The sequence below is a fragment of the Syngnathus leptorhynchus genome, chromosome 14 (assembly GCF_054491065.1).
Source record: "Syngnathus leptorhynchus isolate UIUO chromosome 14, UIUO_Slep, whole genome shotgun sequence".
NCBI classification, from domain to species: Eukaryota; Metazoa; Chordata; class Actinopteri; order Syngnathiformes; family Syngnathidae; genus Syngnathus; species Syngnathus leptorhynchus.
The window spans coordinates 2,314,255-2,330,339 of record NC_141208.1 but is presented as its reverse complement, the minus strand read 5'-3'; the positions used below and the strand labels follow the sequence as shown (position 1 = coordinate 2,330,339).

Here is a 16,085-nt window from a genome sequence, read left to right as displayed (position 1 = left end):
AGCATCCCGGATGCTGCGGGCGCAGTACACGTATCTAGAGCGCCCCCTGTTGGAAATGTGTTGCTCATGGAAGCTTTACAAGTGTCAATCAAATCATTTTTTGACTTATTGTGATACCTCTGTAATCGCAAAAGACGAAAAAAAGAAAAAAGAAAAAGGCATATGCTAGAATAATGTAACCACAAGTGAGCGCATTTGGGTAAGGACGGGAAAAAAGACTTAAAAAAACACAAGGCAAAACAAAGATCAACCTCGTGACCTGTCCTCCTACACCGTCTCCTCCCTCAAAGAGAGTCGAGAACAATCGCTAATTGTGAAATCACAGCATGATGAAGTAAATGTTAAACTCCAGCGTTTTTTTTTTTGTATGCTGAACTGGAAACAGGAAACCAGCCCAGATTGAGATACGGGTTGAAATGTTTCCTTTTTATCGTCGACTGTAACGTGATATAAGTCGATTGAGTCAATTCATCAATGATGTTATTGATACAGTGGACAAAAAAATAATTTGGGGAGGCTCCAACGAATGATTTGCATCTCAAGGCACCACGATATTAAGGTTGTTGTGTGTGTTTGCATTTGCATTTGCATGCTCCGGTCTCCATCTTGCTTTTTTTGTCTCTGCCGTTGCTGCACCGATACCATGTCGATCCCGTGTAAAGCATTCTAATGAGCCCAGGAAGAGCATCTGGCGCTTTGAGATGGCGAAATAAAAAGACGAAAAAAAAAAGCCCCCAACTCCCGCATTCGATGTGCCACTCTTCCCCCATAATACCATTTTCACGTTTCTTTCTCCCCCAACGCCGCGATTGACTGCGCAATCACAAAAGCCGAATTATCCCCATTTCGCCTGGGGAACGTCGGACCAATGGCGTTGTACGGTAAAAAGCCGAAGGCCTGTGGCGTAAGTGGCGTGGGTGGGCGAGCTGTTGTTTGGGGTCATTTGTGTCAGCAAAGTTTTGATTGATGACTTTTTGGGATGTATTTTCCACTCTCCTCTGAGATTCACAGCTCTCTGGAGAAAAAGGGGGGGGGGGGGTCCACAGCGGGCCCTTGGCACGCCGTGGTACAAACGCGTCTACAAACACACACACATCTTTTTCGTTCAATTTTGGTCCCCAGATGGCTGCTGCCCACACATCTGTATTGTGGTTCTCACACAGATGGTGTGTGTTTGTGTATTTCACATGTTAACATGGACGCACGTGGCGCCATCGCCCAGTGTCTAATACGATAGGGATCAAGACGGAGATGGCGACTGGAAGGGATAAAAAGCCTTTCCGAATGTAAACGTGTGAATGCGTGTGGGGGGGGGGGGGGGGAAGCCCAAGGGACGGCTAGGTGTGTGGGCGGCGAGAGAGAGAGACGAACAAAGGAGGCTGGGAAGAGAAACCGGGGACAGCGCTTTGGCAGTGTGGAGATGGGATTGGATGGGTGGGCGTTGGTGGAGTATGGATGTTGGTGGTAATGGCGGGCGGGGAGGGGGGATGGGGTATGAAAAGGATCTTCTTGTCTCAAAGCCTCGCTAAGATATTCCTGGAGCGATTTGGGCTTTCTCTCAGCTTGCAGCTCAACACGAAGGGCCTCCATCTTTGTGGATGTTTCACTTGGGAATGCAGAAGGCATTTCAGTTGTATTTAACTTTACGACACATGTTTAATGATAATATTCATATTAAAGCGACTTGTAATTTTTTTGGGAACACATAGAGAACTACTATATAATTATTTCAACCTGGCATTTGAACAGGGGTGTGTAGACTTTTTATATCCACTGTACATGTGCATGGCAAGTCAAGTTCATTTTGTCAAACGGTAGAAAGTCAGGGAAACTTTTACTTTTTTTTTTTTAGCGTAACATCATACTATTATGAGAATAAAGTGAATTTTGAAAAACAGAGGTCAAGATTAACATATATTTTCTATTTTTTATTGATCATTTATTTTAATATATACTGTACAATATGTGTGTGTTTGTGTATGTGCGCACAATTCCGTAAACATGATGTGACAGTGATGAGCTATTCTCTCCCTTCTCCCTCCATCTGCCATTTCCTATCTTCAGACGGATACAACCCAGCCAAAAGCGCATAGTCAACATAAACAATCAACTGGGGGGATCTCTGAAGTCACCCGTGGAGATCCCGCACAAAGAATGCAAACAACTAACCTTCTGAACACGCAAACACATGGAAGTGTCCTCCTCTTTCCATTCATTTCTGATTTTCTAATACAATTTGCCTGTGCTTCTTTCCTGTACCTGTGAGAGGATATTGAAGTGTGAGGTTTGCGCTTGGCTTCCTGTGTGTGCATTGTTCCTCTCCTCCTTATCTGCGGTCTTGGCGGAGAGCCTGGACCGCCTTCTCCCCTCAGCGATGTGACCCGGCCCCCTCAGATAACAGACCACCCTAAAAATACTTCTCAGTGTTCCTCTCCCCCTGTTCCCCTCACCTCTCCTGGCACGAGCTATCCTCCATAGGCTCTGCCAGACTCAAACACCTCGGGGGCACCTTGTAATGTCACACAATACATGGCATTTTTCTTCTCTTTTCTTTTCATTCTGCGTCTCGGCCTCGGACGGTTAGGAGCGCAACTCCGAGTGTTACATCACAAGTTGTCTTATCGTTTCGCCACAATAATTGCTCATCACCCCCGCAGCTTTTGCAATCACCCACACTGTGGACACGCAGATGGGATGTAGGAGGAGATGGAGAGGACACAAGCTTCTGGACTTACTAACAATTCCACATCAAGTCATTTAGCATTACTTCTAACATGCTAAAAAAATAAAAACAACAACAAATAGTGAGGTTGAAATGAATGCCAAAAGCATTTTCAGAGCTTTTCATCTCTGAAGTGCTTTTACGATATTGTACTTCTTTTCTTGCTTATTTCTTTATTTCACAAGTGGGGTTAGAAGGCTGTTGTTGTTTTTTTTTTTTTCTTGATGTGTAACTTCTCGTGTGTGAGTAGTTCACCCTCGCCTTTCTTTTGGCCCACACCCACGCAGGTGACCAGAGGGGGCTTTATGTGGGTGGACAACTCAATGGTGTTTCTTTCTCTTGATCCTCACCCTTGCTCACTCCTTTACTTAAAAAAAAAAAAATCCTTTCTCACCAAAGGAGAAAAAGACTTCTGAGATAAGCTTTTTTTTAAAAAAAGAATTCAACTCTAGAACTAAATTACAACTAAAACTAATACATGTATTCATTTTAACTCTGGCCAAATTTTGAGTTCATATTTTTTAAAGAATAACTAGCTGGAAATGACATTATAAAGTGGCCCAACACATGATATACATTTGATGTTATTTCAAAGATTATTTTTCTTACATTTTGATACAAATTTTCAAATAGATCTAAAATGTATTCACAATATTGCTCCAAAAAATATGTTATCATGTTTGCCAACCTTGGCTCAAACAAACAGCGCCCCCCGTTGGCCAGAAAATGCGAATGCATCATTGACGTCATTTACATTCCGGCAGGACCTGGAGGAAGGTGCTACATGTTGACGTGTGGGACTGTGCAAGGGCAGCGGAGGCCATCAAGTCCAATGAGAACAACATGACTCACCATTTCTCATACAGTCATCGAAAAGAAAGTTCCCTACAAACTAAAAGGAAAAAGTAGAAAGAAAAAGTAGAAGGAAAAAAATCGGGATAGTTACCCCACGTGAACAACAATAATACCACCATTCCATTTGCACGTTTTGTTGTTCAATACTACAAAATCAATTTATGTCACATCATTGGATTAAAAAAAAAGGGGATAACCGGTGGACGACAGAACATGGAAATGCTTGCAGACTCACGACAATATTGCTGATGATAAGAAAGGAGAGCAATGCAAGCGTGATCGTCTCATTAATTAAAAATGCTTTGACCTTATTTATAGTATCGTGTATTTATGTCGTGGACGCACACAGAGCCCGAAGGAAACCGTGCATGTACTACATTTGGAGTCGTCACATTTCAGAAGATGAAATAGGTCGAGTAGAGGAGGAGGGGGTGGGGTAGCTTTAGAAAAATAAAATCCAGAAGGGAAAAAAAAAAAAAAAGAAATGAAAACAAGATTGCTGATGAAGTAAAGCACCCGTACCTACACTTCACGACACAGCATGAAATTATGACAGTGGTTATTAGTCGTGTCTCCCTCGGGAAAAGGATGACAAGACAAAGGCAATATTATGCGAAACAAATTACATTGGCGCAATTATACATGCATGGGATCTAAATATTCCATCAATGAGTAGCCTTTTTTTTAAATATCATAAATAAAGGGAGAAAAAACTGCCTCCAAATATTTAACTGGAAGGAGAGGGGGAAAAAAAGAGTGAGACATTTCTCACGAGTACCACATAAACCTTTCAAAGCAACACTTCAAAGTTCCGATTAGCAACATTTGTGGTGCAATTAAGGAAATTGCCAGTAGGAGGTCATGGATCTGTTGGAATGTATTCATGCTAATAGTCACTTCTGCGGTCATTCTGTCAACCTTAATGCTGAATAATTAGGACTTTAAAGCTGAGCATTCATGTGATTAATGGAGAATACATTACACTGTGAACCTTTGTGCTTTCCCGTCAAGTTTTTGTAGAGAATGGCACCCGTTAAAAAAGAAACAAAAAGCTGAAGGGAGGGAGCTTGAAAACCAGTCGCTAGCTCATGCAAATACACCACGCGACTGTCAAGAAGACGCTATTTGCTATTTCTGCTCTGGATTGGAAGCCACGGGGCTTGACGATGCTGCGGTCGGTCACGCAAGGTGACTTCATCCACGTGTCACTCGCAGCAGGAACTTAGACTGGCCACTAGGGGGCAAAAGAGATCTATATTGTAACCGTTGAACCTGACTTGATGAAGCTTGTGGTAGAAGAAATGATCCGAGAAAGCCGCAAAATATTTATAGTCGATAAACTGGAGACAGGGGTTCAGAAGTCAGAAGTTCCGGTGGGCACCAGGTGGCCCCCAAGGACTGCATGAGTGCCTAACCCGGTTCTAAAAAAAAGTCTACCAGTGATAGGGAAATTGTGACTTCCTAGGAATCTGATGGAACATGTGAACACTGGTAGCGATTTATAAAAATAAAGTGTTTCATATTCATATTTATCATTTCCTAATTATTATGACTAACTATAAAGTATTCAGCATTTGAGAGCTGAGACAACGGCTTGATTTTTCATTATTTTGATTATTTTGATTTTATAGCCTTGGGGATTTTTTTCATTTAAAACAATTCACCGTGTCAATTTTCCAAGCCATATTTTCACTTTACAGGGCCTTAAATAAATCAAAATATATTGGAATTGAAAAAATCTTTGTATTTAGAGCAAACAACAGCATACATCTCACGAAACAAGAATCATTCTGAACAAGTAAATAAAAGTACCATGGCAGAAATGTATAAATAAAACAGATGCCAATAAATAATAAATTAAAATAGTATTTTAAATAATTGAAATTAATAGAAGGCAGTTGTGTTTGTCCCTCCGTGACCGGAAGCAGTGCTGTTTACTTTGGCCTTTCGTGCTTCACTGAAACACAAAAACACACATCAGTTATGATCATCACGAGACATGCGTCAAACACCAACTCATGCAAACTCACTTGAGCTCCATGATCTTCTTCATGATCCACTCTTGCTTCCAGTGGCTGCAAACTTCTCCATCAGTGGTCTCAAACCTGAGCGGCAAAATGAACACATCTTAAAATCCAGTTTTGCTCAATCAATCACGTTTAAGCCTTGAAGAATCTTTGCGTTCTTACACGATAGCACGGATACAAGGGAGGTTCTTCCTCTGAATCCTGTAGCCGATGATAGGAGCAGAAATCGCCCCCAAGGTGCTTTGAGTGCAGCATGAGGTCATCTTCATTCCTGTTCACATGTAAAGATTCAATTTCACCTCTAGCATGAATGTGAAATGATGCTGAATCAGCAGAATGAGACGACTTACCGGGGCCTGCAGCAGCCAATGCCAGGTAGCTCGTGAAAAGAGCCAAGAACGCCAGTTTTGCAATGCACACTTGCATGATTTTTTTTTTTCTTGAGATGGTCCAAATGACTGTTTGATCTGGCAGGAGGAGAAAGCTTATCCAGTCTGGTCAGACCTCCGAGTTTTATAGGCGAAAAAGAGGAAGCAAACTGACCGCAAGCATCATCTTGTCTTCGACATCGTGTTGTATGTTGGGCGGGGATGAAGTTAGGTGACGCATTTCTTTCCCTTGATTTCATCATAATCCAACATGTCCATTCAGACCACTCATCAAACTTGTCAATTTCAATTCAATGTAACATTTAGCGTGTGGAAAACGCTAACTGGAGGTTTATTTTTATAAAATTATTCACCTGTAACATTTGGGTGTGTTTTTTCGAATTGTTTTGTTGTTGAGGTAATAATGTATCATTTCTTATTAGAATTTGTACTGTACACATTCATTCTCTGATTAATAAAAATGTGAACAAAAACTTACTTTGGTTTATTTTTCTTTCCAGTGCATCTATAATGGGGATCAATAAACAGAATTTCACGGCACTACCGTATTCACGGCAGTGCTGCCTTGAAATTTGATAAATCTAATTAGTCACTTGACCATGATTGACCCAAATATTTTTTTCCCAACTGAAATGAATGGAATTGCTATTAATCCGTTCCAGCCCCCCCAAAACAATAACTAAGGAAAATAACAATAGTAATGATCATAATTAATGAAATGAAAATTCATCGCAGGTCCTTCTGTTGCCCCCCAGAGGAGCAGAACAAGAACAAGTAAGAGTTTCACAACCGCTCTCCACTCGGCAAGAGGCAGTCATTTTAGTTTTTTTTTTTTGCAGAGGATAAAGAATACATGCCTGTGAGTACTATTATATTGTTAATCAAAATAGTAAGATCAATTTTATGGAGATGTTTTAGATTCATAGTGTCGAGGAATTTTCACCCTACAAATAAAATGTTTTTGCCGGAATCATGTCCCGTCTTGTCCCGACAGCAATCTCATTGTGAAATAGGGAATTCAAGTTATTATCTTGATGAGTTCAGCAAAAACATACATGCACATGCTGATCACTCGTCAATGTGTCATGCGGTATTTCTTTTGGATCAAAAAGAAAGGGGAAGGAAGGAAGGAGATCCTGAGGTTTCCACCACAAACATCCGCCAACTATTTGGCCATTAATCAGAAAAGTATTGTCACAAGTCTCGACTAGTCATTCATTTTCTACATAGGGGCAATTTGTTAAGTCAATAATGTCAGGCGTCTTAAAGGATTTTGTAAAAAGACATCAATCATCTCTGTTAAAGGGGGAGGAGCTAAGTTTGAAACTTAGCGACTGAGAGCATCATGGGCATGCATGTGTTCTTTCTTTTAGGCAACTAGTTAAGTAAAAACGCAAGATACCCCAAATGAAGCAACGGACTGAGGAAGGCGCCATCGTCTTTCCCAAGAGTTTGAAGTCATCATGATATTTGTCAATATTACACAGCCTAGACTGTCCTAAAGTTTCTGAATGAAACATTACAATTCATGGAGAAAGAAAAGAAGAAGTGCAACCCACAAGGAGGAAGGAAGCATTCACTAAAAATCAATGGCACACTTCTGTGAATTGTATCATGTGATTTCGACACGGTGAATTAATGAAAGATTCATTTTATTTTTAAGGGCCATGATAGACAGAGAGAGATTATGAATTTGTTGGAGAGATAGAGAATACTGAAGATAGAAGCTCTGGTGAAATGTTCTCAAAATGACTCAGTGGATTCCAGAGTAGCGATAACGGAGATTACAAAATGAGTGACTCATAATGAGAGTGTCAGAAGAAACAACAACTTTCAAATAACAATACGATTTTTTCACATAACTAGAATATAATTTCAACAGAATATAATTCCTGGATAGTGTTGAAGCACGTTGAAGTGGACCTCGTGTTTCAGTCATTCTCTCCACAGGAAAAGGTTGACAACACAACCATGTGACTCTCTGTACTTCTTGTCTTGTAGCAAAGATCAAGTGACCACAAAAACGGGGCTTTTCGGGGGAACTTGCTTCGGATATCCGTTTGCATACCACAAATCGTTTTGTGAACATCACTTTCTCTCAGAAGGAAAACTCACGGCCTAGTTTATGTCTATCTTATCTTATCTTATCTTATCTTATCTTATCTTATCTTTCTATCTTGGTCGCTTCAGTTTGCGGCAGGCCTAACGCTTCCTAACCAGTCTTTGTAACGTCCATTATTTGTTTATCCTCTTTATTAAATGTATTACCAATTCCATTGTACGGTTCAATTTTTTGGACCAGTTATTGTTCACCTGTTCAAAATTTACCTCAAAAAATTTCTTCACATACTGTCGTTAAAAAGTGCATCTGTTTCTTTCGTTATGTACAAAGCAGAGCGATTAGATTGACCGTGAAAGATCAAGAAGACATATTGGCTTTTTATTTTTTTCAAAATTGGGGTGCGTTGCTATTGAAAGAGAACGCGTGCTGACGCGATACGAAAAGTAGGCCATTGACACCCTCGGTCTTGAGTAAAAACAAGGTCAAGGGCTGTGCTGGCTTTTTTTTTTCTGTGGGAGGAAAAAATGATTTCCAAGTGTATGTGCAATTGTGGGTGCATCGTTCCTGACTTCAAGTGACACAAATTCCTGTATTTGATGATGTTAGCGGGCTTTAAAAGGCCCGCAGCGCAAACATCCACTTCACACTCGATTACGTCCGACACGTGCGATGACAGCTCTTAACTTGGTCCCATTTTTTTGGGTTGCTGTCATGTTGCCCGGCGCTTTAGCTCAAGGTAAGCGTCAAGTTGGTTCACATGTGAGATGATGTGTTCTTTGATTGATTTATCTATTTATTTTCCTTTTCAGGAGGATTGGCCAGTTGTTGTCGCAAAATCTCTGACACGCACGTCCATCGACATCTGCTGACCAAGTACTACGTTCAACGACCGCCTGCTTGTTCTTTGCACGTTGTGGTGTAAGTTATATTTATGATTTATTTAACGTTGCATCTGTGTTGACGGTATGTTTATTCAATCTAGAAAATTGTGTAAATAAAATATTGAATATTGTGAGATACTCTATCAGAGTATTTCTATTTTATTTCTAAAATATTATTTACCTTACAATAAATTCTATATAATTTATTAAAAAAAATATAATTGAAAATGTTTTTTCTCATCCTTACATTTCTTTTGTAATTATTCCTCAGTTTCATCACAGAACAAAAAAAGAGAATCTGCGCTGACCCTTACAAGCTGTGGACCCAAACCAGCAGGGCATACCTCGATGGGAAGAACTGCCATGCCCCAAAAAACGGCACGCAAAGGAAGCACACAATTTCTCGTGAATTGCAGTAACTTTTTTTCTATCTTAAAACCTTCATTAACCTTTTTTTTTTTTATAAAAACTGGAATGATAAGGCTAAATGTGTTTCAAGGACTCTAAATATGAAGAGCAAAACACTGCTGTTTCAAAAAGTGTGTATCAAACTGCAAGTAGCTCTTAGTTTAAAAAAAACTAAACAACAAAAAAAAAAACTGGTCACCCCTCCAGTATTGCCTTGCCAAGTCAAGCAGAAACAGAGTAGAAGCATCCAAATTAGAAAAGTGCATTTGGTTCTGTCAAAAAGTTGGAAATAAGCCAATGTCTGGAAGAGATGCTTAATTAAAGAAAGGATTTTGTCAGGCATTTCTGGGAAGGAAATAAATAAAAGAGAGCCGCCAGCTGTCAAATCTGAGATGCAGCCATTTTTTGAGACATGATTTAGATATGCAAAGAATGTTCCCCTCATCAAGCAGAGTAAAAAAAATAAATGACTCAGATGTTATTCAAATGATACCACCTTCCTGATATGGAAATGAGTCAGGGTGAGCTTTGGGCTGCCCAGGTGGAAGCTTGGGGGTAACTTTGGTGTGCTTGCAATGTGTGGGAAGTCTCTCAGTGGTGAGTGGATTATTTTTAGACTGATGCAAGCACGAGTCAATCGCACTGATAGCGACTCCGCCTAACGGTGCATTTCCGTGGCAATAAACTCAAATACGTTTTGTCGTTTTAAAGTGTGATGAACAATAGACGACATAAAAAAATAAATGATGTTACAATCAATTTCCGCATATTTGCTGAGACAACTTTTAAAATGACCCATCGTACAATTTAAGATTGTCATCGATTCAATTGGACAAAGTTGACGTTGGCAAAGCAAGTTTTAAAATACATTTTCTTTATTTGTATCAAGTCTTGCATGTCAAAAACTTGCGACTGTACAATTGTCCACCTTTGACAGTATAATACAGTGTACTGATAATTATAGTATAAATTCCTTTATATTCAATGGTTTTGACAAATCATCGAGGGGATAAAAATGTGTAACATATACAAAAACTTTTTTTTTTTTTACATTCGACAAATGTAAGCGCTACAGATTTGATAGAGATAAATTAGAGTTACTAGCTAGATATCTACACCCTTTACTTTCCTTTTGTCTTCCTTTGTGACTTCCTCAGCGAGGTGCATGGGCCAGTTGCACTCGTCGAATTCTGCTGCAAAACTCCTCCATCCACTTTTAACATGGCTCTCTGTGTCCAACAATTGTCGGGGTCTGCGCAAATTCTTTTGTGTTTGTGAGTATAAAACCTGCAATTGACGGAAATATTTTAGAATGATCACACAGAGTAGTCTTTGGGGGAAAAAAAGAATATAAAAATAAATAAATAGATCAATAAAATTACAAAAAATATTCATAGATGGTTATTTGAACAACAATGGTGGAACAACACATGTAGACAGACATTTAAAAGGTATTGATAGTCAAACTTACACTACAGCCTTGATGGAGCAGGCGCCCAGAGACTGAATAACATAAGTATGAATTTTTGCCGGTGACACGTTGGTCTTGGACCAGCGAACGCAGCAGTTTGAGGGAAGCCCGTGTGCTATACGAGACAAATGCAAAGTGAAACATTACATGGATGTACTTAGATTAGAAAATGACTTCAAAATTTTACAACACTCACTTGTAAAGACCAAGGTCATCCACAGGGACAAGCAGAGAAGAAGGTTGAGTTTCATCTTGGACCAGGTACTGTTGATTTCAAATACAGCCTGGGCAGTAGCGAGCGCATTCGATTCATTACGTTTGGGATCGTTGCTCTTATAGAATATTGAACTCCCACCTCTTCCATGAAGTGCAGTGGTCGTTGGATGTGGTTACTAATAAGGGAGGGTAGAATAGATGTGTGAAAAAAACATTGACCACAATTCTACCCACAATGAAACAATGGTTTTAACACCTTCACGTGGCACTTCCTGGTGGAAAAAGGTCACACGTAGCTGTCGTCAATTTACCCTATCAATTTTTTTTTTCCACTCGGTAAAGCAGACCACACACGTAACGTGGTCTCGGAATGAATGAACAACGTGTATTGTTTAAGACATAATGCTAAAACTAACTGAAACAGAGCAGCCTTTCGGGAATCTCCCGGAATTCCCAATGGCCGGCTTGATTCATACAAAAAACCTCCTGCTCAACTTTCTTCATGTTGTTGAATAGTGACAACTTGCAATATCCCAACCTCATCATTGTGATTGCCTCGCTGGATTATTCATTCCTCTCTGATTCGACAGCGTCGCTGATAGGAATTAGTCTTCTGATAAAGCAAGAGACTGGAATGTTGCATGGCAGGAAATTACAATCAATACTGACTCTCATATCCTCGTTGGGTATCGACCGCATTTAGGGATGAGAAGCGCATTGTCAGGTATGGATGTGGGGAGAGGGAGGGCGGGGCATCCTCACCGCCCGACGTATAGCAAACAGAACAAGGAAACTCAAGAAGATCTTTGAAAAGGGTGGACAAAAGTATTAGGACACTTGTGTATAATGTCCTGGTACGATTAGAGACAGAAGACTGAAGGATTTGTCCTTAGTGAGCTAATTCCTGAGATTTTTACATACGATTCAGACGCTAATCTGCTACCTTAATGCTATTGCTATTGACATAACAGTACTGTCATATAATCTTTATCCTCTGCAAGGACCAGAGCTGTCTTTAATGTACAGGCGTCCATGATCAGTCTGTCTTATACTGCCCCCAAGTGGCCAAGGTGGGCAGCAGAGGAATAGTCCTTCAATAAATGCAAATTGTGACAGTTTTAATATGTTAAATTATGCTACATTAAGGCATTTATTGGGACGCCAGTAGCATTTGAATGCTTTTTACCCAGTCATCAGAACCAGATAACGCAATACATTAAAGCTCGAGGTGGACGCACAATATTAATAGCTTTTAAAAATACAATTTTCATACCCGAAACCTGGGCTTCCTCAGGGACAAACCAAACGCACCCATGAATGCCGTCTTGGTGTGCTGCAAAAATTACAAGACGTTTGACGGATAAATTTGGCTCTCTTTGTTTAATGAGGACTCCGCTGCAGACGTATCAAGCTTTCGTTTTATCCTTCTTGCCGCTCCGAGGAATGTTTTTGATTCATCCCGGAAGATAAAGATGTGTCATTTTCTTCCTTTCCCTCACGATCAGAGAGCTCCCTTCCTTTTTTTTTCTCCTCTATCTTTGTAAACACTTCGGGGAAGTTCATCTGAAGTCATGGGAAATAATTGGACGGGAAAACTTTTTTAGAAAGGATGACGCTGCTCTTGGAGTGTTTTAAGACAGATGTCCTTCTGGACAGTGTTCAGAAGAGCAGAGATGATTTTGATATCAAGAGTAGGCAGCGGTCGATACGCTGACCTTTACCAGCGTGATGTTCCGCCCCCGCAGACTCACTCGAGGTCCATCAAACATCACGCGTTTTATTCTAAGCTCGGCTTGATCCTAAGCCATTTACCCAAGGCCTTCATGGATGTATATATTCCTCCTCAATACCACCAGATGAACACAAATCCCTCTTGAGAAATGTCATTTTCCCCTCTAATTAATATTTCAATTAGCAAAGTCATTTTGTAAAGGTGGCGAGGTTGACCTCCCGCACCCCGGTATCCATCTCACTGCTATTGACCCTTTTTGCGCACAAAGCTTCAATTGTGCTTCAAGCCGCCATTTCAAGCAGGCGTCAATAATTGACGGAAAAGCGAGGCTTCTATTAGCATAGCCATTAGCATAGCCATTAGCATAGACATTGCTCTCGTGGCTTCGAAGCGCTTCTTGCGAGAGTGACTGACCTACCCGGCGCCTCTGGCGCACGCTCCAGAGGACACTAAAGTCTAATCAATATATGCTTTAATTATAATGGCGCTCAGTCTGCGTTTCTTCACGCTCGGACGCCGTGCAATGCCACAGCTGATCCAGCCCGATCATTTCTGAGGCACTGGCTTTTCACCGCCTCAGTAACTTGTCTCTTTCTTGCCAATGCCATTATAGACGGCAAATTGTCCTCCCTTCTACTTAGATTGGTCAAATGGACCGATTAGTAAAGGTGGCGGGTACCTTTTTAATCTTTCTATAGCTTTTTTTTTTTTTTTTTTTCTGGCTTTGTCAGCAGGCCATTGTGGCTAAAGTTGGGAGTTAGCGGCAAAATATGGAGGAGCTGCTAGAAAATAAATTCATGATCTGCTAATCTCTCTTTTGAATATATGAATGCACTTTTATATTTAGCCACTAGATGACAAGCTTCTCCTACAGTCTCTGAGACGGGACCGCCACCTTGTCCGGGCCTTTGAGAAAGCCATCTAAATTTAGCCCGCAAGTTGAGAGTGGTAAAAATATAACCCTCAGAGCCTTGAGGCGATATCTGACATGATTCTGCGTTTCATAGCCCAAAAGTAAGTTGTATGGCTAAAGTGAAAATGTCAGCTTGCCAGGAAAAATTTTGACTCCCACAACCTCACTAGTACGACTAGTAAAAAAAAAAATAAAGCACTTTTCCAAACAGGCAGGAAATCCGCCGATTGATGTTTATTGTGGTTATTGGTCATTTATCTCCATTGGCTCTAGCTCGTGAAAACCGATATTAAGAGGATCAAAGAGCATATGTCCCCTTTTTAGAGCAAGGCGCTCCTTCATAATGAGTGGCTGCAGCAAGGTCTCTTCATCCATCCCATCATTTGTCTCCTTTGATCACAAAGTCCATTTCTAAACCTTCAAAATCTTCTTTCTGCCTTTTTAGCAGCGGGTCAAGCACATGGCTCCACCATTGGCCTACCAAGCGCCAGCCTGATTCGATTCCGGTTCTTCCAACAGCTCTTTCCCCCCGGTGACACGTCGCTATTTGTTCCTCTGCCGGGTTAAGCAGGGTCATATCAAAGCCTTAATCCCCGAGTGTGTGTGCGTCCTTCTGTTTGGGCTCGATTATTCGGAGTTTCTGACCCCTGGGTGATGAGTGAGGCCCCTGTTTGGCAACACGGGCCCTCGTCTTTGTCTCCCGAGCCCGGCAGGGGAGCTCGGACCGGGGGGGGGGTTCTCTTGTCACACTGGCCCACTAAAGCTCATACGGTTTCGGGAGCACATCGTCTGATTCTTAATATCAGTACGGCAACCAACGGCAGGCAGCTGGTTGGGCGAGACCTGATGAGTTTGGCTTTAGAGGAAAAACATCGATTCACCGAGAGTTCATCTGGCCCCGATAGTCACTCGAGTGTATCTGCTTGATCTGATGTTTGCCGATAAGAAAGATTCCTCCCAGGACGTGTACACATGTGCATGGGCGTGTGCCATATTGATTGCTGAGTCACACGGAAGTATGGATCCACAGCAGCTGCTAAGATTTCAAATGAGGTTTGCTTTTTTTTTTCTCTCTCTCAAAATGACAAAGTGTTTTTCTGATCCCTCCCCAAAAATATGGCCGCTACTGATCATAAAAAATCACCAAGGGTGGGTGGGCCTTGTCAAGGGATGGTCTATAAATCCGAAAATGCATGAGCAATCCTGATTAAATTCATTGGTGACATCTTGCACGGCGTCTAGACCATAAATGTCAAGCTTTGAGCACGTGCAAGGAATAGGCAATAAATGGGAGTACTTTCCATCCCATCTTTTTATTTATTAATTGACATTCTTATCTGATCATTCATCATCTAAGCATCAGTGAATTTAAATTTAATGTTGGATATCTGATCTTACATATTTTAATTCTGCTCCTATAAACCACTATATAATGTAAAAAAAAAACATTTTTTTTTGGTACTCATCTATTTCTGCAGTATAATTATTTTTGTATTTGTACTCTGTGCTCCTCCACTAAGTGCATGCTGAACAGTAGTAGCGAACCAATTGCACTACAGGGATCAATAAGATCTGATTTATGGAAGTGCCGTCATAAATTCCTGGAGTGAGGCACTTTTCCGTTAGACGGGTGAAATGAACAAAGTTTCAAATGATGATTATTATTATGATCATGATGCTATCTTTGTCACCATGGATTATATTCGACTTGGGCGGGAAGTTACTAGATCTGAATAATTATATTTATTTGATCTTTGTCCTTCTCACCCAACTGGGAGGGATGAGAACAGACGACAGCCTAGTCGGACTGATGAGTTTATATTATGGGATGGAGAAGAGGAGCATCTCAGATAAACAAGAGGTGAAACGCTTGGAAGAAAAAAAGCCGGTAATGTATACATCATGAGAAAAACAAGAATGATAAACGTTGGGGAAGAAAAGAGAGGACAAGACGAGGAGAGGGAGTTAGCCTGTCAATTGGATTATGAACCAATCATTTGGCTGAGAATTGCTTTGACCCGAAACCTGGCAGATCACATTCGCTGCTACATACACACACACACGCACACACACAATAACACATTCCCAGATGCACTCAGCATCACTTCCACACAGTTGCATTGAGATAAATGTGTCTCGCTCGCATCCAGTCTGGTGGTGTTAAGTGTGTGTATTTGGGTGGATCAGCCTTCATGTGTGTGTGTGTGTGTGTGTGAGAGTGAGTGTAAGTAAGCGAGTGAGTAATGAGTGAGTGACGGATGAACCATAATGCACATTAAGCTTCTCTCCAGAGGGTTTGGATGTCTCGTCTAGCTCGTGCACTCTCAAAACGAGGGGATAAGACGCCAGGTTGGTATTTTTATTTCGAAAATAAAAGTTTGAATCTCGTCCTTGCCTGATTTCGGCGAT

At 40.9% G+C, this 16,085-nt stretch overlaps 2 protein-coding genes and 1 long non-coding RNA gene across 4 annotated transcripts in view; 1 reads left to right on the top strand and 2 right to left on the bottom strand.

The window, feature by feature from the left end:
* Nucleotides 1-5,376: 5,376 nt before the first annotated feature.
* On the bottom strand, nt 5,377-6,066 carry LOC147045908 (uncharacterized). The gene is made up of 4 exons (XM_085930352.1): nt 5,955-6,066; nt 5,767-5,875; nt 5,608-5,682; nt 5,377-5,534 (listed from the first exon to the last, which is right to left on the bottom strand). The coding sequence occupies exons 1-4, from the start codon at nt 6,028-6,030 to the stop codon at nt 5,462-5,464; spliced, it is 333 nt and encodes a 110-aa protein (XP_085786478.1). The 5' UTR covers nt 6,031-6,066; the 3' UTR covers nt 5,377-5,461.
* A 2,649-nt stretch (nt 6,067-8,715) lies between these two features.
* LOC147045907 (eotaxin-like) lies at nt 8,716-9,662 on the top strand. The gene is made up of 3 exons (XM_085930606.1): nt 8,716-8,791; nt 8,865-8,973; nt 9,208-9,662. The coding sequence occupies exons 1-3, from the start codon at nt 8,725-8,727 to the stop codon at nt 9,353-9,355; spliced, it is 324 nt and encodes a 107-aa protein (XP_085786732.1). The 5' UTR covers nt 8,716-8,724; the 3' UTR covers nt 9,356-9,662.
* Nucleotides 9,663-11,065: 1,403 nt separating this feature from the next.
* The window catches only part of LOC147045905 (uncharacterized), a 97,042-nt gene continuing 92,022 nt past the window's right edge, over nt 11,066-16,085 (bottom strand). For both annotated transcript variants that reach the window (XR_015068162.1, XR_015068163.1), the window contains one exon: nt 11,066-11,207. This is a non-coding gene — a long non-coding RNA (uncharacterized LOC147045905). The remainder of the gene's footprint in view (nt 11,208-16,085) is intronic.

What these genes read in the sequence shown, in the direction of transcription:
- LOC147045908 (XM_085930352.1), bottom strand. Translation starts at nt 6,030, where the DNA reads ATGCAAGTGTGCATTGCAAAACTGGCGTTCTTGGCTCTTTTCACGAGC. An exon ending in ATTGGCTGCTGCAGGCCCCG is followed by an intron (nt 5,876 to 5,954) that starts GTAAGTCGTCTC and finishes ACATGTGAACAG; the next exon opens with GAATGAAGATGACCTCATGC. An exon ending in CCTTGTATCCGTGCTATCGT is followed by an intron (nt 5,683 to 5,766) that starts GTAAGAACGCAA and finishes TTTGCCGCTCAG; the next exon opens with GTTTGAGACCACTGATGGAG.
- LOC147045907 (XM_085930606.1), top strand. Translation starts at nt 8,725, where the DNA reads ATGACAGCTCTTAACTTGGTCCCATTTTTTTGGGTTGCTGTCATGTTG. An exon ending in GCCCGGCGCTTTAGCTCAAG is followed by an intron (nt 8,792 to 8,864) that starts GTAAGCGTCAAG and finishes TTTCCTTTTCAG; the next exon opens with GAGGATTGGCCAGTTGTTGT. An exon ending in TGTTCTTTGCACGTTGTGGT is followed by an intron (nt 8,974 to 9,207) that starts GTAAGTTATATT and finishes ATTATTCCTCAG; the next exon opens with TTTCATCACAGAACAAAAAA.